This window comes from Laccaria bicolor, genomic scaffold (genome assembly GCF_000143565.1).
Source record: "Laccaria bicolor S238N-H82 LACBIscaffold_22 genomic scaffold, whole genome shotgun sequence".
NCBI lineage: Eukaryota > Fungi > Basidiomycota > Agaricomycetes > Agaricales > Hydnangiaceae > Laccaria > Laccaria bicolor.
This window is the reverse complement of record NW_001889893.1, coordinates 188,562-215,528: the sequence shown is the minus strand read 5'-3', so window position 1 is coordinate 215,528 and position 26,967 is coordinate 188,562. Positions and strand designations below refer to the sequence as shown.

The 26,967-nt window shown below is 48.8% G+C and overlaps 7 protein-coding genes across 7 annotated transcripts; 4 read left to right on the top strand and 3 right to left on the bottom strand.

The window, feature by feature from the left end:
- Positions 1 to 184: 184 nt before the first annotated feature.
- LACBIDRAFT_302773 (uncharacterized protein) lies at positions 185 to 560 on the top strand (the record flags this gene model as incomplete). Its single annotated transcript, XM_001883712.1, has 3 exons — positions 185 to 360; positions 421 to 490; positions 552 to 560. 3 exons carry the CDS (start codon positions 185 to 187, stop codon positions 558 to 560), a joined length of 255 nt encoding a protein of 84 aa, XP_001883747.1.
- A 159-nt stretch (positions 561 to 719) lies between these two features.
- Positions 720 to 7,037, bottom strand: LACBIDRAFT_302772 (uncharacterized protein; the record flags this gene model as incomplete). The annotated part of the gene is made up of 9 exons (XM_001883605.1): positions 720 to 860; positions 917 to 1,044; positions 1,095 to 1,314; positions 1,371 to 1,502; positions 1,558 to 1,716; positions 1,767 to 2,044; positions 2,093 to 5,411; positions 5,467 to 6,843; positions 6,894 to 7,037. The coding sequence occupies 9 exons, from the start codon at positions 7,035 to 7,037 to the stop codon at positions 720 to 722; spliced, it is 5,898 nt and encodes a 1,965-aa protein (XP_001883640.1).
- Positions 7,038 to 9,917: 2,880 nt separating this feature from the next.
- CDF-D (CDF-like metal transporter) lies at positions 9,918 to 11,903 on the bottom strand (the record flags this gene model as incomplete). The annotated part of the gene is made up of 9 exons (XM_001883604.1): positions 9,918 to 10,044; positions 10,090 to 10,187; positions 10,239 to 10,439; positions 10,488 to 10,524; positions 10,780 to 10,937; positions 11,323 to 11,362; positions 11,411 to 11,503; positions 11,559 to 11,652; positions 11,705 to 11,903. 9 exons carry the CDS (start codon positions 11,901 to 11,903, stop codon positions 9,918 to 9,920), a joined length of 1,047 nt encoding a protein of 348 aa, XP_001883639.1.
- Positions 11,904 to 13,394: 1,491 nt separating this feature from the next.
- On the bottom strand, positions 13,395 to 16,799 carry LACBIDRAFT_302769 (uncharacterized protein; the record flags this gene model as incomplete). Its single annotated transcript, XM_001883603.1, has 17 exons — positions 13,395 to 14,036; positions 14,102 to 14,227; positions 14,281 to 14,792; positions 14,846 to 14,948; positions 15,003 to 15,094; positions 15,147 to 15,156; positions 15,210 to 15,296; positions 15,346 to 15,598; positions 15,651 to 15,865; positions 15,921 to 15,932; positions 15,994 to 16,048; positions 16,102 to 16,341; positions 16,390 to 16,417; positions 16,470 to 16,510; positions 16,564 to 16,587; positions 16,644 to 16,655; positions 16,708 to 16,799. 17 exons carry the CDS (start codon positions 16,797 to 16,799, stop codon positions 13,395 to 13,397), a joined length of 2,544 nt encoding a protein of 847 aa, XP_001883638.1.
- Positions 16,800 to 17,221: 422 nt separating this feature from the next.
- Positions 17,222 to 18,832, top strand: LACBIDRAFT_302768 (uncharacterized protein; the record flags this gene model as incomplete). The annotated part of the gene is made up of 5 exons (XM_001883711.1): positions 17,222 to 17,374; positions 17,431 to 17,600; positions 17,660 to 17,816; positions 17,882 to 18,333; positions 18,388 to 18,832. 5 exons carry the CDS (start codon positions 17,222 to 17,224, stop codon positions 18,830 to 18,832), a joined length of 1,377 nt encoding a protein of 458 aa, XP_001883746.1.
- A 155-nt stretch (positions 18,833 to 18,987) lies between these two features.
- On the top strand, positions 18,988 to 21,825 carry LACBIDRAFT_302767 (uncharacterized protein; the record flags this gene model as incomplete). The annotated part of the gene is made up of 5 exons (XM_001883710.1): positions 18,988 to 19,272; positions 19,333 to 20,555; positions 20,606 to 21,509; positions 21,565 to 21,592; positions 21,653 to 21,825. 5 exons carry the CDS (start codon positions 18,988 to 18,990, stop codon positions 21,823 to 21,825), a joined length of 2,613 nt encoding a protein of 870 aa, XP_001883745.1.
- Positions 21,826 to 23,224: 1,399 nt separating this feature from the next.
- LACBIDRAFT_302766 (uncharacterized protein) lies at positions 23,225 to 24,952 on the top strand (the record flags this gene model as incomplete). The annotated part of the gene is made up of 11 exons (XM_001883709.1): positions 23,225 to 23,390; positions 23,447 to 23,506; positions 23,571 to 23,607; positions 23,663 to 23,788; positions 23,837 to 24,081; positions 24,137 to 24,159; positions 24,211 to 24,285; positions 24,341 to 24,490; positions 24,546 to 24,700; positions 24,755 to 24,858; positions 24,912 to 24,952. The coding sequence occupies 11 exons, from the start codon at positions 23,225 to 23,227 to the stop codon at positions 24,950 to 24,952; spliced, it is 1,182 nt and encodes a 393-aa protein (XP_001883744.1).
- Between the last annotated feature and the right edge of the window lie 2,015 nt (positions 24,953 to 26,967).

Sequence of the window (26,967 nt, the reverse complement as noted above, 5' to 3'; positions counted from 1 at the left end):
TCGCTGCACTCGCAACCAACTCGCAACTACACCCCCATTCCTATGTGATATTCAGGAGATGTTGATGGCCGGTATTCACCGGTTCTGAAGGGCGGACCTTGATTTGAGGCTCTGGTGCCGTGTATGGTGTCTGGGAGTCCGTGGAAGGCCTCCACGTCATGTGATCGTTCACTACCCACCCATCATGAACTTGGGAACCGCGCCAACTAACGCGACTCAAGCAAAGGAGAGGCTCTATTCCCAGCTAGCGGGCAGTCTGGGGAGGATGTCAAGGGCCATCGGTCAAACGGCCGATTTGTGTGAACATCTGCAGGTGGATCTGCACGCCATGAGAGTGTTTGCGGGATTGGACGCAGCGAAGTGTGTATTGTGTTTTGTATAAACGTTTGATGGGCATTGGTTCTGATGAGGGTTGTACAGGTTTATGACGGTAGCTGCGCAGCTTAATTCTGAGGAGGATGAAAAGGATACGAGTAACGGAAAGCCGACTGTGTGTATGAACCTTTTTGGTTTTTTTGAATGGGCTAGCCACTTACCTTCTATGCCTTCAGGAGAGGTGAAGTGAAGTGATCGACTCAATGGGCCACTACGAAGTGTAAGGACTGTACGTGTTACAGATGTCTCCAAGATGGTATGCTAAAGGGTTGCTTGAGTGTTGCCAAGATGTCTGATATGGTACAATTGCGAAGAAAATGATGGTATATGGAAACTAAATGACTTCAAGTCAGTGAGGCACCCCAAGACGTCCAGAAAACAAGTCGTGGCTCCCTGCGAAGTGCTGTAAACTCTCTCAACGCGTCGGACGTCTGTCTACAAAGGGTGGTATATGTTTGATGCTTTGAGGATCCTGGGGCTAGACTCTGCAGATATCGATGGTGGTTTGAGTTTGAAAAAATGTAAAAGACTGAGCACTTACGGCACGAATACTTCGCATCGCCGAAAACATGCTTGTGCAGAAACCCACGTATTTCTGGTTTTCTGGTTCCGACATAACGTCCCCAGAGCTTTGCGTTTCAAGACTGGAACCTAAATTTTTCAGGATTCCTTATGAAAGGATGAGACTCGTGTAACGTGGCGGTTAAGAAGATGTTAACCTTTCAAGAGGGGCAGGCGTACTCCACCAAATTGAGCAGGCGTGATTTCGAAGTCGGCCGAGGGCGAGGAGGGAGCTGGGAGACATGCGTCGAGTCCTTTAAGAAGTGTGTGGTTGAGACCGTCAATGGAGAGTACCAAGGCAACATATTCGCCCTCCATCTCCGAAAAAACCGACACCAAGCTATACAGAAGATATTCTAGAGCTCGATCTTTGTAGGTCTGATGGATTGTTCGTTTTGGTGGCTGCCAAAGAACGCAATCTGGTGATCACTCACCAAGTATGTCTCTGGGTGGTGTTGTAGGACTGACAACATCAAAGCTACCAAGATAACGCGCCGCCAGTTGTCGTCCTTTATCTGCTGATCCTCACCCAGCTTCTTGAACATTTCCTCTATATACATCCGACCCTGTGATATCGCAATTTGAGAATAAGAACCAACGCAAAACCAATGAACAACTAACTTGTTGATCTTGATTCCCAATGGCTTTGATTCCAATCCAGCAAAAGATCCATCCTTTGCATGTTAATAGGTTGAATTCTGTGGTTTCGGGTTCTGAAAACTTGAGAAGAGCACAAATTTGCCTGTGGAATAGCCATTCTATGCGTGAGTTGTAAATGACCTACAAAGAATGTGAGAGGCTAGTGGCGCGAGTAAAGTCGAATGTCATACGTTTTTGAGGTTATCGCTAGCCGTGGTCGAATTCGTGGGTGCGCTACTTGCAAGTGCATCTGGAACCTCTAAACCATCCCAATCAATGCCGTCTAGATCATCCCCGTACATGTCTTGGCTTTCTGGATCGACCTCTTGCACCACCCGCCGAGAACGCCATGGAATTACGGCAGATGCTCTGGCAAGCAAGAAAGTATGCGACAGGTTGTACAGCTCTTTGTAAAAATTCCTATGGTGTCCCGTAGCCATCCATGAAGTAAAAATAGGTGTCAGGTTCACTATGAAGATTCAGTGCCAGAACGAAAAATCATCAATCAAGCACTTACAAAGCCATGTAGTATCAGGAGGCAGACCGGCCGACTTTTGAGCATCGATGATTTTGTACACACAATGGATCAGGATTTTGACGGTCATGCATAGCTGATCTCGTTCGGCACTCGGGCTGGGATCCTCCCTCAAAGCTGAGGCGACGTTACGGAGCTCTTCAGATAAGCACGTGGCTATCTCCCCAACCCATTCCATCAGGCCTGTGATCTCAAGTGTGTCTTTAATTATAATGAAGGCCCAAAGCATGATTCCGCGCATGATTACATTCCGTGTGCCGGGTTCCGCCTTGGAAAAGTTGACGTATTTTCGAGCTCGGGAAATCTGAGCGTCACACTGGGTGTGATCGAGATGCAAGGCAATGATGACAGCAGTCATTCTGTTGTATAGCATGGAAAGGTCTTGCCTGTTTGGAGGGGCTACCGTCGGACATGCGGAGACAGGCACAGCAATGCCTAGAAGTTTTTTCATCCTTGGAGACAGCTTGCCATTATTGACCAATTTTTCGTCCCTATAGGCATGAACGATGAGCTTCCAAAACACGAGGAAAGCGGTGTCCTTGTGATGATAATTTGAGAGAAGCTCTAGGTTATTTTCCACCACAAATACAGGAAAGTTGGGTTGTCTTTCACAGCGGAGATTGCCAAACATTCGACTGCTAAAGATCTTTCCAAGTTGGGTCAAGAGGGGAATAGCGTCAGCAAAGTTCCACCGCCAGCAATCTCGGAGATGCAAGCAACGGGTCAATACAACCTTGACGTATTGATCCCGTTGTTCCAGAATCCTCTCAGGAAGTTTGGCGTCAGCATTGGTGAAGACCAACCGAACCTTGTCGATAGCAACTGTGATGAGCTCCCAACATGGCGTAAGATGAACGGTGTCTTTCGTCATTCCATGGATGGAAAATTGAGATAATGCGCAAAGACTGAACACAACCTCCCAAATCTGTTCACTTGCTTCGATCGGTCTAGTCACCTTGGCGATTTTCCCTTCCAGAACGTCGGAAACTACCTTCCAGAAAGTGGGGATGTTGACCTTATTTCTTGCTGAAGTCCAACCCGAAAGTAAATGGATCAGGGAGACCCATAATTGTGCTGCGTATGCCGCGACAGACTCATCATCGTGGATCGTTTCCTGCAAGACGGGGTTGATGGTATGTGTAAGACTGAGAGTCATAAGATAACGGATAAGGACGGCCACTGATTTTTCCACTGGCTCCGTTGCAAGCCCAGCGGGTCGATCTGGATGGTAGTTGGCGAACCGCGAAGCAAAGTCGACAGCAAACCAACATGTTGATAAGATACTAATGTTTGCAGAGACCCCGTCCAAAGGCATTTCGTCGAGTGCTGATACCAATGCCTTCACCTGTTCCTCTGCAACTTTGCACAATGGCCTGCGGTCGTCGGGAGTTGCGAAAGATAAGAGCCATGAAGCGAGTTGGCAAATGTTGCGTTTCACTATTTGCCATTCCTTCTCCCGCATCTTGCTATCCTCGTCTGGGAGACTTGTTTCGAACTCCAACATCGCACTGCAGATATTTGGAAGAAAAGAACAAAACTCCCGAATGTTTGTCGCAGGGCCAAATTCAAATCCGCACAGCATAGTTTTGGGAGGTAGAGGAGGTTCCATCGAGAATGTGATCACAGAAACTAATTCGTGAAGATAACCAACTCTAATGAACGTTCTGGGCCAGAATGCTATCCCAGAATGCAGGAACCTGATACCCATATCTGCTCGGAGATTGCGCTGTGCGAATTTGACCTTGGGGAGTGCCTGGTTGTCATTACCCAAGTTCTTCGCCCTACAATTTGCCGCAAGGGGCCTCGCAGCGGGCTTATCTAGAGGGAATGATGCATCCCAGTCAGGTTGCACGACTCGATGAAACTCTTCATCTTCGAAATCAAGAGTAATATGTGCTGTCTCTCGTCTTCGGCCGGTCACAATTCGCGTCGCTCCACCATCGAAAACATAGACACCTTGTTTGCGTGCACGAGATTTTCTGAGCTTTTCTCGTTCTTTGTAACTCATCTTGTTGTCGTGATAATCGCCACTGATTTGGTGCATGTTGCTGTTTTCATCGTCGAACGAGTCAGCAACGCCGGATGAGTAGTGCTCCTTTGCAGCTTTTGAACCACCATGGTCAAATCTTGTACCATCAACGCGGTCACGACGCCTCCCGTCAGATGACTTCTTCTTCCTTTTCGAAACGGTAGTCTTACTAAAGTCCAACAGAGTTTGTCGCTCACGACGTACACCACCAGTTACCACGTCGAATTTGCGCCTGGACTTGTTTTCGTGTCCACCAACTGTGGCGGATGATGACTTCACCCGTTTTTTCGTCAACCTGTCAGTGTTGAATCCCTGCGATAGCATGTAGTCAATCAAATAATATTCGCTTCGCCCATGCGATTTCGAGCCTGGATGGTCACCCCTCCTGGCTGGCAAGATCGAGTCGTCCGCAAGACAGGCTTGAATATCAACGTCACCCACACCCTCGTCTTCACTGCTGCTCGAGGAATCATCATCGGAGATGTCAATAACCACACTGTTGCTCTGCTTTTGTAAACGCGGGCGTGAATGGGGCGCGCCACCTCGGGACCCATGGCTGCTTGTGCTGCTCAAACTTATGGATCTTTGTCGTCGTCGTGTAGCCCCTTGCGTCTCAGATGGCTCGCTTCTGTCACTGAGCTCATTTTCGCTCTCAGAGTCACCCTTGATAGTCCTGAAATCCGCAGGGTTAGCCATGCGGCGGGTCCGAGATTGGCCAGGAAGTAGTTGCCCAGATGGCTCATCGGTGTCGTCGACAGATGCAGATATTGAGGAGTGTCGTGCTTTTTGTTTTGGTGCCGTAACGTTGCCACTGACGTACTTTTTTGCCATGAAAACGGGCATCGTCCTAGTTAAAGTCTTGAATACTTTGGAGTCGAAGGGTATGATTGGCTGGTCAGATTCGGCGTCCGAACCTTGTGGAGAAAAATTGGTTCGCTTTTCCTCACCGTCTGAGAGGGATTCAGGAGTTCGTGCTGGAAGGTCCTCATAACCTGAATCTGGACCGTTCAAGGGAAGTACTTCCTCAGCATCACTGAAGGGATCTTGATGAGCGACTTGAGGCTCAAAGTTATCTTGATCGTACATGTCTACGTCGCCGCCAACGCCCAATGCGTCGTCTCCCCCGAAGTCTTCCAAAAGAGCGTGCTCTCGATCCCTGTCCACATTTGAATGTGGTTCACTGCCATTTGTATCCATGGCTTCGTCAGTAGCATTCTCCCCTCCAGCTGAACGTTCGCCTCCATTTCCAAGACGGGGAGAGGATAAAGAAACCTATGAAAAAACTTGGTCAAAAATTTTACTTGAATTATCGAATGTAACAATTTACCGAGGTTCGAGGACGCCTGTGGTCGCGTTCAGATCCAGGTCGCTTTAAGGGGAAACGTTTCGTTGACAGTTTGTTCGCCTTCCGAAGCTCCTTCTCTCTTGACGCTTGCTCCCTTTCTTTTGCCTTCCGTTCCTTCTCTTTCATTCGAGCCACCTTCTTCGCTTCCTTCAATAGCAAGGACGTTTCTTGGTTTTCATCTTCGTCTGAGCTAGAGAGAGCCTGCAAGATTTCTGGATACTGTACAGCAGATGCAGCAAGCCCTGGACTGCGACTGCGAACGTCGTGAGAATGGTCTTTATCACTCAACCTCCGTCGTCTCCTCTCTCTAGCTTCCCAATCTGCATCCTCATCCTCCTCCGCGTCGTACACGTATCCATCTTCTTGCGTTTCCTCCAGTCCTTCCCCTTCATAACGATCATCTGGATGTCGATGATGATGTTTACCTGGACTTCTGACTTTGACGATTGCATCTGGATTTGCCTTTAACGCAAGTTTGTACGTGAGTTTGTCAACTGAGTACGGAGCGATCTGAACAGCCTTGCGTGCTCGGAAAGAGTATCCTTGCTTGGCTTTAACAATAGCAATGGCATTTTCCTCGCTTATCGGGCCCACCTCCAGTGGTGGTGGCGGCGTAGGATTCAGGCGGATGGGAGATATTGATCGTGAAGGAGCTACAGGCGAAAACAGGGGGGAGGACGAGGGTAATTCATCTAAGGGAGGCCTGGATATCTCGCGAGGGGTTTTTCTCTCTGAACCCAACTGCTGCGGGTGGCTTGGTGATAAGGGAGATGACGGGAGGAAGGCGGCAACCGGCAGAAATCCACCATCTATACTTTTTTTGAGAGGTTCTGGGCTCAAAGGTTCTTGGTAGGATAGAGGACTTTTTTGGATAGAGGCATTCCGAGGAGGCGGCGATTCAGGAAATTCGAGAGGATTAACAGAGTCCGCGCGCGCAGATGGTGTTGAGACATGATAAAGGAGACTTTTCATGGACGTATCGCTCTCTTGTGGGGAAGGATTCAAATAGTCATTGCGAGGAGATTGAATTTGTGCACGGTTTGTGAAAGGTAAACGAGATAAATCGGCTACTTCTCGCGAGGTCTTTACAGGACTGCAGAGAAGAAGTGGATCCTGAGAGTTTCCTTTGAAAGCAGGACTTAAAGGGAAGCTTGCCAATTTGTCTAGTGGTGAGTTGGTCGGAGATCGAGAGTTCCCGACACGGGTGGGTGATCGTTCAAGAAAAAGAGGGGAGCTGTTGCCGATGGTAGTTGATGATTGGGATTTCAAAGGAGTAATGGGCGCGCCGGACACAGATGCAGAGGGGGAACTGAAGTGGGAGTGGGCGAATTCCCCCTGTCCTTCCCATTGGTGGTGTAGCTACGCGAGTCGGTGAGTATAAAGCGGCTTCATAGAGCACAAGTGAGTACCTTGATGCGCTTCCTTGGAGAGTAAGAGTCCTCACGCCGACGAATGTCTCCATTAGCTGTATACTCTGACTTCAAAGTTTTCGGCTTTTCGAGCTCTTCCAACTCCTCCAGGTCTGACGTTTCCACAAGTTCGTCTTCAAACATTTGATATCATGCAGACTTTACTCCCAAAGTACGGATAGAAACGGTTGGAAAAAGACGGGAGAAGAGTGAAGAGGGCTCGTGCTAGAACCAACGCTTAGTCGACAGGACACGAAGTGTCACACAAAACGTGCATCACGTGTGTGCGTGTAACGGGTTCTCTTCCAAGTTCTCTCGCCGTTTATTACGGCAGGATTTTACAATCATTTTCAGCCATCTCATCAACATCTCATCGTGCCGGCTGACTTGATCTTTACAAACGGAGGATAAGCAAGACCATCCTGCAATTTCTAAGGGCTCTTCTTCGTAGGGTTGGAACCCCTTTGGGATGGCAGCAACTCAACAGCAACTTCATATTATCGTGAACCAACTTGAAGGTACGACTTGGGTACGACTTCAAATAATATCGATATCTCTACGAGAGACTAGGCACTGACCGCCGACCACCTGCTTGAATTTGGCTTGAATGAAAAAAATATTGTCGAGAACGCTACCACCTCGTCGACAGCGACCGTCATGACTTGGTATAAGCTATAGTTTCATTCAAGTGCGCTTTCAACTTTGGAATCAGCTGGACACTGACGAGAGAGTCATAGGACCAAGTGCTCGATGCAGGCTCGATGTGGCAGGATGTGGCAGAAGGAGGAGCGAACCCTGAGCGGAAGCATAGCGGAAGCTTCTGAAAATAACAAATGTAAATTCCAGCCAAAAAAGTTTCTTCCTTTCCATCTTTTCGACGGACGCAGGACGGACGAGAGATGTTCGCTGTACTCTCCAGGTCAATACCGAGCAGGGCACTCGTACATTCTGTACGATGTATGTCAAAAATTCCACCTAATGGCCCCTCTGCAGCCAAGGGGAAGCTCCCGGAACGCCCCAGCGAGCCTGAGACCCCAGCAGAGCCGATCCCCAGGTCAACGCCAACAGAACCTCTGTCAGCGAGTCTACCTAGCCTCGATGTCTCACCCGAAGAACCAGGGGGTCCACAGAGAACAGGGGCAAAGTCATCCAAGGGTTCCTTGTCATCAAGTGAGCGGAAACGGCGGTTTATGGGGCGGGTGTCACTCGCTGTGCTGGCGCTTGGATTTGGTCTTAATGCGGTTTATATGGGTCGGGATTGGGATGAAGATGAGCTGAAGGCCAAAAAGATGGTATGTCATTTGCAATGTCGAATGGCCTATACCAATCCACGCTCAGAAACTCGAAGATGCTCCTTCGACGCGGTGGGCACGAACCAAGGAGAGGTTCATTGACATATTCGATGTATGTTGAGCCCATTCACTTGTGCTTGCTTTCACTCATTTGTTACGCAGTATTTCAATAAACCAGCGTGGCCTGAGCTGCTCCCACCGCCATACCCACCTCCCCACCAAAAACCATACACCCTCATAATTTCTCTCGACGACCTCCTGATCACTTCGACATGGGATGTAAGCAATTTATAATCAGAAGTTGATACTTGCGGACTGACGCTCGTTTCAGCGTCAGCACGGTTGGAGAACCGCAAAACGACCCGGAGCGGATTACTTCCTCGCTTACATCTCTCAATTCTACGAACTCGTTATCTTTACGACCCAACACAGCTACGTACGTCAATTCAGCTGTCTATTAATTACCTCAATTCACAGTCCACCTAGACCGCAGCGCCCATACTTGATAAATTGGACCGATATAATTTTTTCATCAACCACCGCCTCTTCCGAGAATCTACACGTTCCACTAACGGAAAAATTGTGAAGGACTTATCATATCTTAACCGTGACCTTTCGAAAGTCATCGTTATGGACACCGACCCCGAGCACATCAACACTCACCCAGAAAATGCGATCATTATTCCTAAATGGAAGGGTGATCCCTCGGACAAGGGCCTTGTTGCTATGATTCCCTTCCTGGAATGTAGGTGCCCATGCACTAATCATGACAAAAACATCTAACAACTTCCACAGCTATCAGCATCTACAAGCCCGCGGATTTACGGCCAATCATCCAAGCCTATCAAGGGAAAGATATTCCTCTCGAATATGCGAGGAATGAGGCAGAGGCCAAGGCCAAGCATGTGGAGGATTGGAAGAAGAAAAATCAAATGAGCATTTCAGGGTCTTCTTTCGCCAGCATGTTTGGACTTTCGAGCGCGGTACGTACCCACTTAATATCCCTGCGTTTCGTGAGGTTTCATACCTTGCAATAGCCGCAAGCTCCCAGGGGTGTTCCACCGCCGACTTACCTCGAGCAAAAGCGGAAAGAGGCTCAGCTGCAATATCAGGAGGAGCAAAAGTATCTTCGTGACAACAAGGAGCAACTCGAGAAGCTTCTTGAGCAGGACCAGCAGGCCATGGCAGCTGAAATCCCTGGTAATCTTTGGGAGGCGATTGACCAGTTCAAAGGCAAGAAGAAGCATATGGACGACCAGCCTCCAGCGGCTCAGACCTCATCTCCTGATTCATCTTCCTCCCAGCCTGCCAAGGCATAGATTACTACTGCATATATACACATTCTTAGTTTACATAATAGTGCAACTCACCACTCATTTGTTGGATGATGACGAGTTCATGTTGCAGGTGTGCTGTCGAACAGTGAGATCAGTCCAGAAAATCTGTATGTCCCCTCTCTCTGATCACATTTGGTTTGACCACTGTCTAGTAGCAAGCTTTCAAGCACGCTTGCAAGTAGGTAAGGCAGCGAGAAATAAGACACAGTCAAAAACCCGCTCAAACAACATCACTTCACAGCGATTATCATTGGTCCTTGATGCGTATATAGGTAGCAGGTCGCCAAACAGAGTCCGCAGTGAACGACGCATGCATGTTGAAATTCACACGTCGATTCATAGTTTACAACGACGACGTCTTTGAAAAACCAATGTCCAAAGCACAACTATGTCCGTCATGATGACGCTGAGAAAGCTTGCTTCCCTTCCACCTGAATCGTCAGTTCTTGCAGTCCAGGGATTTTCTCTCGCAACAGGGCGTCCACGCGTTCTACGACCCGGTCAATTCTCGTGTATGTTGTCCTCACATTCGAATGTGGCCCCGTTGGATCATGCGAAGATGCCGACGGAACGAGATGTATATGGATGGAGCCGATCAGACTCGTGGCGTCTTTTGGCCAGAATCGAGGGAAATCGTATGACGCAACGCCTTCAATGGAGGATAACTATAAAGCGGAATTGAGCGATAAAGTGGAAAAGCAAAAAGCAAAACGCACCTCTGCCAGTGCTTGTTGGATTACAAGATCCCGGTCAGCGACGTCTAAGGCGAGGACTTTGCCCGTGTCTACGACGAGAGGGAAGACACTGGCTGCAATAAGGATGGCGATGAATAGCGATGCTATTGGATCAAAGCCTGTCCATCCATAGAACTGGATAAGTAGCGTTGAGATAATGACGCCTACAGAGCCCAAAGTATCCTATGCGCCATTTAGTCAACCAACCAACACAGAGAGGGAAAGGCTTACAGCCATAACGTGCAGAAAAACACCTCGCATGTTGTGACTGTGCCCCTCATGGGAGGGAGGCGAGGAAGGTTTATGCACGTTCGGTTCGTGTCCGGCGGGTTCATGATGCTTCAGAAAGTGGTCATCGTGCCCAAAGGTATAATTCGGTGTGAGGGGCATGCCATCTGGAGATATGGGTGACAAGACCGTGTTGGAATTGTTATAAGCTCGTTCACGACTCAGGTTCAAGTGCATTGGTGGACCATGGGAATGTCGCTTGGAGGAATGGCTATGCGCCTGTTGTATTTCCGACCCATTCGTTGCAGATGAATGTCCATGCGTGTGGTCGTGGCCATCCTTTGGTTGGGGAGTATGTGAATGCGTATGTGCCTCTGATGAGTGGGAGTGGGAGTGAGGCTCAGAGTGAGAGACTGAATGGGATGCAGGGGAAGAGTGCGAGTGTGAGTGATCCTCACAATGGCCCGAGGAATCTGGAGAGGATGCATGTTCATGCGAATGAGAGTGCGAATGTGAGTGTGAATGGCTTAGTGTTGGCGGAGGTGGATGTGATGAATGGGAGTGGGAATGCGATGTTATTGCAGGGGGCGGCGAGTGGGCATGTGAATGGGAATGAGAACGTGGGGGTAGTGGTGCGTGTGAATGAGAGTGGTCGTCGGTGTGTGCATGCGATGTCTGTGAACTATGTGAGTGGCCATGCGAATGCGAATGTCCATGTCCACCCTGTAAAACGATTATTCGAGGTTGACCGGCATAATGCTCAGTGCGCACTCACATGATGGTGACCACCCATCGCGAACATTCCGAAGAGATTAACGGCAAGCCCAACAGAGCTAACGAGCAGCAACTGGCTGGTATTCATTTCTGGGGGCTCCAGCCTTGGGGGAAAGTCAATAACTGTCCAATGCAGAGCTAGAATTACTTACAAGCGCTGGATAGCTTCAAACACAATAAAAATCGATATTAATATCAGGAAAATACCATTGGCGAATCCAGATAATGTCTCTATTCGGCCATATCTATGAATCTGTCAGGTTTACCAGATGAAAGGATGCAAATAGATATAGTACATACCCATATGTAAAAGATTCATTGGGTTCCCATGTTGCCATAACGGAGGCAAAGAGTCCCACACCGATAGCCATGCAATCAAACGCCATGTGAATAGCTGCGAAAGGTCTCGAATTGATGTTAATTCAACAAATGGTCAAAGAGCTCACCATCTGAAATAAGCCCCAAGCTGTTGGTCCATACGCCATACAACATCTGAACCAGCATATACGAGAGATTCAACATCAGGAAATAAAATATCTTTCTGGATTCCGGATTCGATAGAATTGTTTTGAGATATAACCTTATTAACCGTGAAGTAGGGGTTCGAGGAGCGGCTGAAAAAGCATCTATGCTCTCTGGGTACATACCTGTGGATAACCTTGTTAGCCAGATTGTAGAAAGGATGTAGTATCGACATACCAATATAAAGAAGTATAGCAATGCAAAGATCAGTCCAATTGGGGAATTTGGAAAAGGCCAGAGTTCCCAGGACAGCCGAAAATACGGCCAGCACAGGGTAAGATGTGCCAAAATGTTGGGAAGTTAATGTCATATGAATCAGGGAGCGTGTCGTCAGCGGTGTTAGAAAGAGGAGGGAGTATGCGATGACGGGAATGAAAGCGAGTGACAGAAGTGGAAGGACAGGTGTTGGAGGTGAATTCAGCTAAAGAAAACGCTGAGCCAAAATCGCTTATAAAAACAAATGGGGATAGACGCACTACGACAGTTCTAAACAGGTAGAATGGAAGGGCAAATATTGACGCGCCAAGTGTGATTGCTGATATTGTAAAGGTCGATCCTAAGGAAGGAGATAAGACCTGAATGGTATGCTCCAATGCAGTCGACGATGCTGCGTGCAGCAGTAGGGCCCCATATCCTGGAACATATCTCCAAAAGGTCGTGGCAGACAGTTGTGAGTCCGAGAGTACCGAAAGCAAAATTGCCAAGCCGACTGCGCCCGCCTTGCGTGTTTGCTGAGGCAAATGTCAATATCGTCTTCGAGCAGAGCTAGGGTCTATACATACCGAAGTGAAGTTGAGCAGTGATCCAATCCAGAAGGCGGAGAAATGTGTGAAGAGAACGACGCTGCATGATGACGTTGGTTTGAATGCAGACAAAAACTTCAAAACCATACCGTGTCGAAGAGAGTCGGTATAGCGCCGTGAATAGGCACGCAGACTGGACAAAGAGCAAGAGCGAACCCGTTCCCAGCACCGACCACTAAGAACATAACATCAGAATGACATAAACCGTTCAACACAACACCGATACTGACCTCAATAGTCTTCCGTTTAGCCAACTGCCCCGTCACCCCCTCCCATACTAGCACACCAAATCCGCCACAAGCCAAAACCCTCATGACAACCCAGAACACGCCAACGTCAAAGTCCAGCAACCATTCTTTCGAAGCATGCAGTGCGACAACAAAAAGAAGATTAGACAAAAATAATTTGGGAAGAAGCCTGCTTGGAATGCTACGAGTAGAGAGCGTCGCGTCAATTGGGCGACTGTGGCAAGTACAATAGATACTTACGACGTGGACAAGACTTTAGAGGGGTTCAAACTAATCTTTGTCCGTGTGCGCGCGTCTGGCACAGGCATACTACCTGGCAATGAAGAGGGAGTTCAAAGGAATGCCGTTGAAGAGCGATGACGGGAGCAATCCTTGGATCATAACAACGACAAACTTCCAGGACGCGACTCGATCGGGAAGGGATTCCTCAGGGAAGCGGAGAAGTGGAGACTCCTGCGGAGTCAACATCGTTGATATTGCGGCATAATAATATGTACAGATCAAGTACAGATAGCGACGATAACATTGGAGACGTGTGCAAGACATAAACGCAAAGTGGGTATCTACATTTGTTTGCCATATTGGGCCATAAAATTGTGCCATGAATCATGAAGGTCATGAGGGGGCGTCGTAACCTCTGGTGACGATATCATCTGGTGGTGCATGCTAGATGTCGGATATCCGTTCGACAAGGCGTATCCATAATATTCTGGGCCTGTAACCTCCAAAGGTAGGCCTCCTCCTTGCTGGTGGTGATACTGATGCTGTTGTTGTGTCTGTGACTGCAGTTGATGATGGGGGTATATGAGCGGCATGTCCTGATGCTGCGGCGTCGGCGTTGTGACAGGGTATGCCGACGCATATGGGTCGCCAACGTTGATATTGACGTTAAAGTTCTGGATGTGGGTATAATTCTGCCATGAGTTTGTATTATCCACTGGCGGAGCGGGGTATGAGTTTGACTCCTTCAAAGGAGGAGGCGTGCGTGAGTTCCGGGGGTTGGGGCTGGGCGCCGTATATAATGGTGAAGAAGGCGATCGTCGGGCAACCAGCCTCGTCATGCCTCCCAAAGCCGAAAGTTCGTCAACCTCGCTTTTGACCTTGGGGCCAAAGAATGATAGCCGCGTTGCCGTCTCGGATGGGAGAGATTGATGAGCGCTCGAGAGTGTCGAACGTGCACGCTCTCTTAGTTTCTGCAGAATAGGCTAAGGGCGAATGTTAACATTGTTTAATTAGGTATAGAAATGGAGCGAGAACTCAGATGACACACCAAAATCTTTCCTGTTCTGGTATGGTCAGAAACTCGAGCAAAGAGGTTGTAAGCAGAATCCAGATGTGAAAGCGCGGATGGTGCCAGAGCCATACCCGACTTCACAGCTATCGAACCGAGGACAATCTGATCAATTCAAATATGAGAATACGAAGGAGGGATGATCGTCTGCAACTTACAGCACATGAAAATACGTGTGTAAACAAGAACCACATCCGTTCAGTCAACGCAGGATGTTGCTTGAATAAACTCTCAATCAAGCCGACGAACGAAGTGGCGCTTGTATATGCCGCCAACACCGATTGTGAGTATTTGCTTCCCATAGGATCACCGGGATTGTCTTCTAGCGCTTGGGCGAAGAAACCACGATGCATATAGAACAGAGCTGACAAAAAAGACAAATTTAGAAGCAGATCCGATAAGATAACTCCATGAAGCAAAGGCTTACTGATCTCCTTGATGGCAAAGGCAATGTATCGCTGCATGGTAAGTTCAACAGAAGGCTGCTCCACATCTACGCCCATCTTGGTGTTTCCAAAGCCGGGGACTTGCAGGCTAGGTGGGATGTACCAAGTTCGGACCTTTTTGTCCAGCTCTTGGATAACCTTGTAATTTGGTGTTCGCGAGCCAAAAGCTTGATCGTGTACGACGCTTAAACACTGAGACGAGAACCTGTGTTTCCAGGCCGCGACTAGCAAGGTTAGACGTAGGGTCTCGACATATCGAAGAGACAAAAAAACATACAGCTCATCTCAACTTCTCCAGATGCAGTAGTTGACATTGGATGCGGTAGACTGCTATCAATATGCGCTGAGGACAATGACGGCGGCCGCCCGAATGTTAAGCTCTAAGATGCCACGAAAATGAGGGTCACCTCAAACACCGCAAAAAAAAAACATACCTGCCAAGAGTCATAGGTGAGGAGCTCGTAAAACAGCTCCCGTCGTTTTTGGGTCTCTTGGACATCCAATTTCCATTTTCCGCTGTCGCGGTCTTGAGAGAAATATCAGAAAATCGCTGGACAGAAGAGCAAAAGTCAGCTCACGAAGCCCGATCTGCAAACATTAGATGAGCGAAATTGTGGACAACAAATGAAACACGAACTGACACTATGTGCCAATTTCACGATTATTCCCATGGTCACCCATCTGGGCCCACCCATATCAGACAAAAACATAAAATGGCACATGAGAAGCTGACAGGTCAATGCAGTTAGCGTTCCTGGGCTCACCGATTGAACTTACTAATGCCTGGATAGCGGGAATTGTCTGATCATCGAGAACAGATTTCAGCGCCAAGGCCGCTCGTGCAAGCTGGTAATAATGTATTGCTTCCGGGTTGTGGGCGGGCGTTTCAAGGTCCAAAAGTGCCCCGAGCGCAAGGACCATAAAGAGGATAGCGAGGCTGTGTGAATCCACCGTCTCAGGGACGCTTTCTTCATCATAAACCGGCCGAAAAACGGTGTCGGAAAAATCCTGCTGTGATATTGGTGTGTACCTGTACACAAAGGACTTTGTCAGCGTCATTATTTTGCGCAGATTTGACCCACATCCAGGCCGCGTGGCGGTAATAGATGTCACAAAGTTTTCTGGCAAGAGCGGCTGGTGGGAGCAGACTGACGATCGATCCCTGGACTCCTTCTGCAGTCTTGTTGACGGCGGAGGTAAAGGGGAAAGCGTAACTGAGCCACGGGACGTCGATCGGCATTGGTGATTGCTCGGGTGGGGAGAGGATCTCTTCTTCACTGTCTGACGTAACCTCATTCTAGTATGTGAATTCAATATCCGCAGTGGACAAGCTGACTGATGCGTAGTCATACCTGGAGGAGGTGCTAGAAGGACCATGATTAATGTTGTGTCAGCAACGACTGTGCATAGTAGACTTTTACTCACCCATGAACTTGCCGCTGGCCCGTAAAAACTAGCCTTGCCGCCGTTGGAGATAGACCTAAATTTTGATGAATTTATTGCTGAGGGTCAATTGTCAAAGTAGATACTCGCAAAGAACCTAGTGCGTCGATAGTTTCGCCTGGTTCAGACTTCTCGTCCGTGGTACTGGGCTGGTCTGTTCGTTCACGTTCTAGAGGCCGTTTTATTTGGAGAAGCTCCTCTGTCAGTAAAGGATGGATGTGGTTCGAATGCAGTGCGTGTGATTGAGAAAGTGCGTCTTCCAGATGTCGCACGCGGTTGGAAAGAATGTTGATCTTTTCGTGGAGAACCTCAGTGTTTGCAAGCACAAATCTGTGAGAATTTAATCCAGGGAATGGGTGATTTACAAAAAATGCAGACCTATTGCCTTTGCCAGTTGTGAGGGAATCTTCGACGAGAATTAGCTGAAAAGTTGTTGGTCAGATCATGAACTTCCTCACTATCAGGACATATGGCCGAGCAGCCTTTCTTGACGCAATTGCTGACGGTATTTTTGAATATGATTGAAGGGAATGAGCGAGGTCAAGGGTGTACCTGCAAGGAAAGACGCGACTGCATCTAAAGTGCAACGTTAATCATGTATCCCCGGTAATAAAAAAAAGACGGAGATTTACTTGAGTTTTAACCTGGACAGCAGGAATGAATGAATATGCATAGACGTCATTTTTCCGTACGCACCTCCGACATTCGGCACAAGAAAGGGCGACACCCCTTCGTTTATGTCTTGCTACCAATGAGCTAGATTCGTCGCGTTGGGTATAGGTGGCCATTTCCGTTTGAAAGTGGGGGAGCGAGTAGCCAAGGATGGGGGAGGGAAGCAGGGTATACTGGCGAGATCGGACAGGAAAGTCCTCCGTTAAGTCTTGCGATCGAGACTGATCGAGATCAGAGAGCAGTATTTGCTTGTATTTGGCTCGAGCCTTTAAATTTTGAGCGGAAAGCCTTTTCTTGGTTTCTTCTAGCGAAGTTTTGGACAGGTCAGTTCCGCATCTTATCGATTTCTTTTATGATGAGATATTTAGATGACGAGTCTGAACCATGATAGGCAGAGTTTCTCTGTCTGTCTGAACATGACGACTCAACTAAAATTATACCATTCATGCTTTTCTGATTTTTTTCTTGCTTTTTTGACACCCATCTGTTACCCGAGAGCGCCCAAGCTGATTTTTGCCAACAGGTAACATCATACACCATGCCTATACAAGAAGACGATTGGTCCGACTCTGACGATGAACAACTGCTCGGCGAGGTAGAGACATCTGTATTACTCGGTGTCCCAGACGGCCCCATCGATACTCCTTCAGATATCGATGATGCGGCCGTCTCTCGTATTGGAGGGCATCCTGTACGATCTATCCCAATGTACGCACTACACACAATCTTATTTATGTTTGTGCAAAGGCCTTTCTTCCTTCACGTGAACCACCCTTTTCCTCGTCCCATTGCAATTTGTGCTCCAATCCAATGGAACTCCTTGTCCAAATGTGGTGTCCTTTCGAAGACAGCCCCATGGATCGTGCCCTCTATATCTGGGGGTGTCCAAGAACCGGCTGCCAAGGCAAAGACGGAAGGTAAATTGAGCCATAATGCATGTGCAACATCGCAAATTTTACTTCTAATTTACTTCCAGCATCCGTGCTTGGAGAGGTCTGCGCTTTAATGCTAAATATGCTGCAAAACTCGAACAGAAACTGGCGCGGAAACGCGAACGGGAAAAGGCAAAAGCCGACGCCTTGGCTGCTGAAACAGCGCGAAAGCAGGCTGTTGTTAAATCAAACCCGTTCTCCGTGAGCGCCCAAACAACATATGATGTTCTCGGTGCTGATTTGCACGAAACTGCGGCGAAAAACAGATGTCCAACGTGGCACCATCAAATCACAGTGTATTTGGATTCGGCGCTCAGGTGTTCGGCAACGTCGATGTGCCAACCCCCGAATCTGAGTTAAAGTCAACGAAGGCTGACGTGCCGCCGGATGAAGATGAGGGCACAAGTGACACTGAAAGTGATTCTGGATCAGAGAAATCTCTCTTGACGGCGATGGCCTCGACATCGATGGATGAGTCTCCATGGAAATCGGCGCCGTCTTATCGTCCTCTCTACCTCTCTACGGCGTCCGAATATCTTCCACCATTACCCAAGCCAAAGATTCCCGCAGGCGCACAGATTGTCGACCCAGATGAAGAGGGTAAAGGCGGAAAGGACACTTCTTGGACATCGGAGGCATATGAGAACTCACTCAATGTGGACAACGTTTTCGAGCGGTTCACCGAACGAGTTGGATATGAAGGAGAGCAATGCGTTCGGTATTCTTTGTTCTCAAGCACATTTCTCCAGCTGCTAAACCTGATTTTCTCTAGGTATGAGTTAAGAGGCACTCCATTGCCCTTCTCATCTGACAAAGTGTTCGAGACTCTATTTCCAACACCACCAGCACCATCCTTACCCGTAACGAGAGCGGTTTACACGGTTGTCCCTCCGCTCAAACGCGTGTATAACAGCTCTACAGTCCCAGTATGCCCCGTGTGCAAATCCAAGCGTGTTTTTGAGTGTCAGCTGACGCCTAACCTCATCAACGTGCTGCGCTCGCCTGAGGAGGAGAAGCCAAAGAAAGTGTCGGATGAAGAGAGGCGGAAAGCCGTGGAAAGGGCGTTGAAGGGCGAAGGAAAGGATGAGAAGCGGGGCATGGAGTGGGGGACATGTTTTATTTTCTCATGTGAGAAGGATTGTTGTTGTAACGATGATGGATGGGAAGACAAGGAGTGCTGGAGGGAAGAAAAAGTTTTGGTGCAGTGGGATGTGTAGATGTATTCGCTGTGTCTGTACCTGAGGCGATGCTGAGGAAGACGCCTACGTTGGTGTTGAATACAAGGTTGTTTGTTTATTACCCCACATCGTACGTTGTACAATTCAACGTTCAATCGTTCAGCGTTCAACGTCCGAATACAGTCTCTCAAGAAATGGCCCAGTTATCGCTGTCGCCCGATGATACCACCAATAATCTCTCATACCCCTCCGCCAACGTCCTAACACTCTCCACAAAGTTTCCCCATACTAGAGCACAACTATCTGCCATCGCTCGCCAACATAAACCCACTGATAACTACGACAGTGACGCGGAGAATGATGATTACAATCGCGTCTCTTCATCCCTTGTGAACAGAGTCGTGTCGCTGCTAACTGATGAGAACGAGGATGAGCTCAAACGGCTGCTTAGGTCATTGTATGGCATGGACGAGTCAACAGTTCGTCGTCGCTGCGCTCGTCTCACACATTCATCGCTGACGTTTGTATTTTAAATGTAGCTGGAGCAGAATGTCTTAGACTTGATGCACAAGCATCGCGACGACGTTGCCGGCGTTCCATTTCTCTTCCTAACTCCGACACGACGCCCAATCTCCCGCCCATCGTCTCGCGCATCTACAAATTCAACTCGTTTATACCCTGCTCGTCCAGACACTCCAAACTCGGCTCCAAACTCTCCACTTGCTCAGGTTTTTCGTAGGCCACACACACCAGCAACTTCGCCACTCTCAGGTGGTATGGCGCAAGCATTGTCATACATGTCGGCTAAAAGCGACTATTCGCCATCTTCGTCTCCCATCCTCTCACATGCGCAGGCTACTCATGTTCATGCACAGTTCACTGCAAGCCTACCTGCATCTCCTATCTCCTCTCCCCGTCTCTTGAGCGCAAAGGCATCTGAGTTTAGGCCCATACCCCGTCCGTTGTCAGCTGCTTCTTCTAACCCCGTTTCCCTGCTTCGCTCTGATACCCCTTCCCCCGATATGTGGGCTCACAACTCGCCTCGTGCTACATCTAATCTCGCTATAGCTGCTCCGCTCATCCCTGACCAGTCTTTGCTAAGTCGCTCACTCACTCCCAGCTCTTCTCTCCGTGCATCGAGCCATCTTAGGGATGACGACGACAACGATCCTTTCGATCCATTTTCGTCTGATACTCTCCCCAAATCCTTCCACTCGATCACCATCTCAGACTTTGATAATACACCCTGGCCAACATCTCCAGCGTCATCCGATCCAAGGTCCCTCGACAGTCAATCTCACTTTCAGATGTCATATGGATATCCTGCACCAGACCCTAATGGACAATATTCACAAGAGGGCCAGCCTGAAAATGAAGGCGATGACGCAGCCGTTTTAACCGACGGAATGTCACCTTTCGACGTCCTCAGCTCCGTATTTGGCTCGACACTCGCCCCGTCCGAGTTGGAGGACGCGTTAGCGGCCAATGGATATGATTTCGAGCGTGCAATGGCGTGGCTTGTTGATCGTGCACTTCCTGCACCCCCTCAAAGTCCGCAGAACCGGATTCAAGCGATGGGCGGGAGAGTTACTTTGATTGGGAGGGACGCGGCCACTCGTGGCAATGGAAAGGGATACCCGCCAACCAGTCCTCCCGGACGTGGTGCTCCTAGGTACGCAAATGGCCGTTCAGCTCCTGGTGGCAACAGAGTGTGCCGATATTTTGTCGCTGGGGAGTGTCTGCGAGCCGATTGTCGTTTCAGGTGCGTCTTGACGTCAACAGATTTTGTATAAACGCTGATTTTTGAAACAGCCACGATCTTGAACGCGCCCTATGTCGATTTTGGCTCCGAGGGACATGCGCAAAGCAAGAAAGCTGCGAGTTCCTTCATCGTCTGCCTGAGGGTGTGGACATATCCAACCTTAACATTGCGATGTCGCGTGCAAATGCACCACCTGGAGTGGGACCAATGCTACCGCACAGCCCACCCCCAGATGAGTTCCCAGTTCTCGGATTTGACACCACTGTGGGAGGGAGAGGAAGAAAGTACCACGACCGTGCGTACAACGACCCAGGGAGGACGCGATTCTCTGCTGCTGTCAAAAAGCCTGCTCCAGCGCCGCAGGCTGGTGAGAACAATGTGGCTGCTCGCCGTGAGGTTATGGGACCCTCTGCTGATAATCTCTACCACCAATCTGCCATTGTCACACCCAGACCATCCCCGCGCCTCAAACTGCGTCCTCCTTCGTTGCTTCCGACCTTGCCGACTGGAGAAGCCGTCAACAGTTTGTACATGTCGTACAGATCCCGTGCACTTCAGCTGGGGGCTGCACGCAACGCGTGCTTGTCTCGTGCTGCTGATGCATGGAGACGCGGAGACGGAGCGGCAGCGAAGAGGTTTAGCAGGGAAGGACACGAGTTGAATGCGAAGATGGGTGCGGAGATGGCGGAGGCTGCTGCTAAGCTTGTAGGGGAGCGTGCTAAGCTCTCTGAACAAGCTGTGAGATCCCGTGATGCTAGTTGGTCTGACGATCCAGGGGACCGGAGCGCAAGAGGGAAATCGTGTGGAGGTGGACTTGGGGTGTGCTTGGGCGTTGCAAGTGCTCATGTTGGGGATGGGAAGGCGACGGCTGAGGAGAGGACGGAGGCGATGCTAGATTTACATGGGTTGCATTCGAACGAAGCAACGGAGGTTTTGGAAAAGTTTTTGCTTTCGGTGAATAATTTTTTTTCAATTACTGTCCATCTGACTGACTTTTCTTCTTCCCCAGCTGGAACGCGAACATTTCTATGGATTGGGTGAGTTTTTTCCAGGCTAGTGGTCGGTTTGGTGGGACTGAACTCGGGTAATCTTTCTAGCATACGCGATCGTAGGTGAAGAAAAGCACACTGGGACGCAGGATATCGCCCGTGGCGCCTCGCGAGCTCGTCTGGCGACGGGTGTTCGTGAGTGGGTGCATCGTTGGGGATACCCCTGGAGCGAGCGTGATGGAATCATTTGCATTGATCCTTTAACGCACGCATCTGAATAAATGGACATAGAGAAAAAGAAAGAGGAAATATGGTTGATTGATTGAATGTTGTATAGAAGTGTATTTGCGAAAAGAATGTAGAATGTACTTGACGTTCCTCACACTGTACCAGCTATCCTATCAATACTTACAAGTATTTTGGCTAGGTTTGAAGCGTTTCCCACGGTGCTCATTGGCTGTTTGCAGGAACAAAGAACCCTAAGCGAAGTACTTGGCCCTAGACACTGCGGGCCTTGGCTTATATATCCACTGGGTATATTGTGGAAAAATGGGGTAGATATTAATAATAATGGTCCCTTTTAACTGCCGGAAATAGTTGGAAGATATTTAAAATGTTGTATTTCATTTTATCGATTTTTTTCCGTCGGAATTATTAAGAATTTTCTGGGGTGGATAAACGTCGATGATATTGGAGAAGAAATTTCTACTAAAGGCAAGTCCATATTTGCACAGCAAATATGTGGAAGATATGTTAATAACCATGAGGTGAAGAACCTCCAAATATGGCAGTATTCTCGGACCGATGCTCCTGGAAGGCGAAGTATCGAGGAGGAGAAGGATATTCATCTTGGGCGCGTCGCGATCGGACTGTGGGATGAGAACTTGATCTGGGCATCCGCTCGTTTCGATTGAGTAAGCGTTGCGAACGGGATTTTTGAGCCAGACGGCGCAGGCTCGAAGTGTCGTGCTGTGTGAATCGTGTTGGGAATGGTCGAGAGACAAGACAACGCGCAGAAACACGTACATGTCGATATTGTTGGCCAGCGATCATGCCACTGTACATGTGCGATGATCCGACTCTCAAAAGCACAACTAGTACTGACCTTGCGGATCTGAAGCTCAGCAGCCTTGCATTGGGGTTGGGGTTAAAGGTGGTCAATTTGAGGGTCCTTGTGGAACTATTGACCTTATTTAGCAAGTGTCAGGTCTGAGAATACTGCCATATTTAGCAGTTCTTCACCTCATGGCCACTTGCATATCTTCCACATATCTGCTGTGCAAATATGGACTTGCCTTTAGTAGAAATTTCTTCTCCAATATCTTCGACGTTTATCCGCCCCAGAAAATTCTTAATAATACCGACGGAAAAAAATTGCTAAAATGAAATAAAAGATTTTAAATATCTTTCAACTAATCCCGGTAGTTAAAAGGGAGCTTTATTATTAATATCTACCCCATTTTTCCACAATATACCCAGTGGAGATATAAGCCAAGGCCCGCAGTGAGATCACAATTCGGGTGTGTGATCTCGCTGGCAGATCACAATCAAATTGTGACTTGGATTAGGGTCTGGAAATCACCAGGCCAAGTCCTCCCGCTGACTTAGCATACTATGTAGATAATTCAATAAATATTATTATTAGTATTCTCCACTCCAAGGTCCTCGTCGTCGTGTCATATGCTCATGAGCGCGCCCTCGTTCCGCTTTCCAGACAACGACACCCCTCAGCAGACGGACAACTTCAGCATTGATCCAGCGCTTTTTCCGGAGTCTGCCCATCAAAAATCGGCGTCTGTAGCCGCACCTTCCCAAAGCGTCGCCACAGCCGTTCCCAAAGCAGAAGGTGTGTTGCGCATCAGCGCTCTTTGAACGCGTTCGAACCTTGTTCCTTCCCCTCAGCCCCGCTTTTGCCATCGAGACAGCCTGCCAGTGGACCAGCAAGAACCTCAAAAGGACAAGGCAAGAGCCTTCAATGTGCCGTGGTACATCGTTCAATGGGAGCTCACATCTTGTTTTCATTCAGGCCAGGTTTCAAATGAGAAGAGCACAAAAAAACTCTAGTAAGCACCGCAATGGTTAGTACTGAACGTTTGCTGATTTATTTACTTTCTACAGCTATTCTTTGAATGTCCCTGCTCTAAAGAGCCTATGCCGTGAGCGGAACTTCAAGGTCGGTGGGAAGAAGGGCGAGCTTGTTGAGCGGCTTGAAAAGCATGACCAGCAATGCTTGCCCAAACCCAGGTACGTTGTCTCGGCCTTCTGTGCAGGAGTCAATTCACGCTAACGAAGGATACCAAGCAGTAACGAGAGCCAACAGACAGAAAGAGAGACCCCCAGTCTGTCAGCTGCAGGCGCCGTCGTTGCTGGGATGGACCAAACGGTTGACGTCGCAAAAGCGATGCAAGAGTCCTTCAACCACGGATTCGAGAACACAGACGATGGTCCGGGTGAAGAGAGCAACGATGAGGATGACCACGGTGACGATGAAGGCGACGATGGGCCACGCGAGGATTCTATGGAGATCGATACGTTGGGTGAGTTCAGTTTCATCCAGCACAACGTCTTGAGTAACATCCCCTTTCATCACAGGCACAGAAAGCTCGAAAGCTTGGGTACGCGCTTTCTGCCTCAAGCTTCTACCTGCCGATCATGACCAGTTTTAGATTGATGCATACATCATGGACACAAGGCGAAAAAGTGGGCAGCAAACAGAGAAGAGCGTGCTCTCTCTGTGGCGGGTATGTTTTTTATCAGTTTTTATGCAAGGGGACATCACTAACGCCTGCACGGCAGCGCTGGGTACCCATAGCGATCGCTGCGGGCACGATCCCTGACCACATCGTCGATGCCAACCACACCATGGAATACCTCAAGTATGCTGCAACAAGGAGCCTCTTTACAACCCGAGGTCACCCAAAGGAGGGCCCGGCACGCTTATCATCGGTCGGTGACCCCTGTCTTTGTTTGAGCCTCATTAACTGACATATTCATGCCATAGTCATCATTGAAAAAGAATATGACCATGCTCGGCCGCGTTCGGCAGCGACAGTGCGACAACGACCCTACCCTGCAAGCACGTCGGCCCACATCTACATCGAGGAGCCAGGATTTTTACAAGGCTCTTATGGTAGAATCCCAACGCTTGCGCCTTGAGTAAGTCAGTTTTCCCCACCTACATCTTCCATTTCTCATAACTATACTTTCCAGAGACGAGTTTTTCGACATCAGCGAAAACACGATACTGGACTCACAGCTGCATGCCGTGCACTTCGAGGAGATCACATCCGCTATCTTCACGAAGCTCGATCAACGTGAGTTCCATTACATGTCTTCTCTACCATCGCTAACGACATTATCTCACTAGTCCCATCAGTCATCAAAGCACATTTTAGCTGGACTTGGTAGTGCACCACTCTCAACCGTGGCGATGAGCTCATCAATCTGCTGCTCAGCTGCTTTCAACCCCACTCCCTGCTTGTTCCTAACTATACAACACCTGACGGGCGACACTGCGGTGTCGGTAAATATTATTTTGGTGTACTTTCCCTTTATCATGAGACAAAGGTCTCGAAGCCAGGAGTCTGTAGTTTACTTGTATTGTTGGTTTTATATCTTACTGAGATGAGGATAACAGAAGCAGGAACTGGACTACAACTTCGTGCTGCCACACCACAATCCGCTTCGTTGCTCTGTTGGAGCTCTTGCTATCCTTTTGCATTACATATTTGACCAGGAGAATGTGTGTGAGAAGATTGAGGGTTGGGACTGGTCTTACCCATTGACCTGGCGCAAGGCAAGTCTGCCCTCATCTGAAATCAATGTTGTTCCTTACTAAACCAAACTATCAGGTAAAGCTTATGTTTGGAAAAACAGTGGGGAAGGCCTGTGGTGATGATGCCCTCCGAAAAATGTACACAAAATTCCTTGAATCGACATCCATCAAATCGAAAAAGAAGCTCCACCTCGCCCGCAAGACTATCCCTACCCACCTTGAAGAGATGGGGTACGTCATGACTTATTTGTGTGCCAGCCGCTGCTCATCATTTTTAGTGTTACAATGGATGAAATTGGTGCCATCGGACACTGGGCAAGTACCGTTCAACGTGAGGTTTATTCCGCCAAGATTCCGAAGTCTGTAAGTTTTCTTTAGGCCAATTGTTCCTTGAGGGAAACTCATTTAGTCATTAGGCGGTTACGGCGTTGGCAGGTTTCTACGTTGGGGAGGCTTATCATGTTCCCTGGGCCACTGTTGCTGTTCCCGATGAGCTCCAAACCCAATTGTTCCCTTTTGTGGAGAGGGTACTTGTTGAGCTCAAAGGGAAGGCACGTGTCAACCAGGGCTTGGTCAATTTTGTTGAGCTGTTGCAACAACTTCGCCCTTTCTTCTGGCGGGTGCGTCTACATCTCATCGCTCTGTTTAGTTTTTACTGATTCTCACTGTCTCAATCTTTGCTAGGCTAGTGCTGCCATCCACGAAAAGTTTCCTGACTCACTGCTATTTAGCTGCATGCCAATTTTTAAGTCGTCCCTGGCTTCCGAGTTTATTTCACGATGGCCTCATGCTCGGAAAGAAGTTGAGGCCCACTTCCAAGTAGATACCGAGATTGCAGCGAACTTTAAGGAGGTCGCAACACAGAGCGCCTTCCTCTCCCTTTCAATGTCACAAAGAGAGCTGTCGGAAGCTGTCAAGTCATCCCACTCATTGCTTGAAGTTCTTGCACGTCGAACTGAGCCGCTCTCTCCATCACGTAGTGTAAAAACTCATGTGGCCGTTGTTGGCTCTCGTTCAGCTACCCCCAGCCCAACAGGGCCACATTCCAACTTTTTGTCGCCGCAGCCTCCCTCGATGGAGACTATGGTGGCAAGTGTGGGTACCCCACTCCATGCTGCCACTGCAGCCAGTCCAAGTCAAATCCCACCAACCTCACCACTGCAAAGTGTTATTCTACCACCTCCTGTAGTCGATCCAGAGCTGCTTTCTGTTCACTCCCAGGGAGCTGCGTCACGATATGTGGTGTCTGTGAACCATAAAGGCATTAAGTATCATGTGCTACGGCTCTCACCTGGTCCCTTGGCGCCGCCCACCCCCTTCGACATCATTCTTCCCCCAGCAGCAGCATTTGTGTCTGACCAGACTACAATGACTGCTTACCCCGACTTTTCTGTGTCATCATGTGGATGGCAGGCTCTGTTCAGTCTGGTTGTCCATCCCGATTTTCTTTGGGATTGTTGGGGCCCAGGCAATTTGGGTGAATTTTCTGATGTCAGCTCTCTCTGGAAGTGCTGGGATGAGGGCACGGCTATTGAGGGAGTTGGTCGCAAGCCTCCATTGCGGATGGTGGAGACTGAATGGGGTTCTCGCAAGGACAAGCAGTCAAACAAGGGACACCATGCTGCATGGCGTCCTCGCCAAAACACCA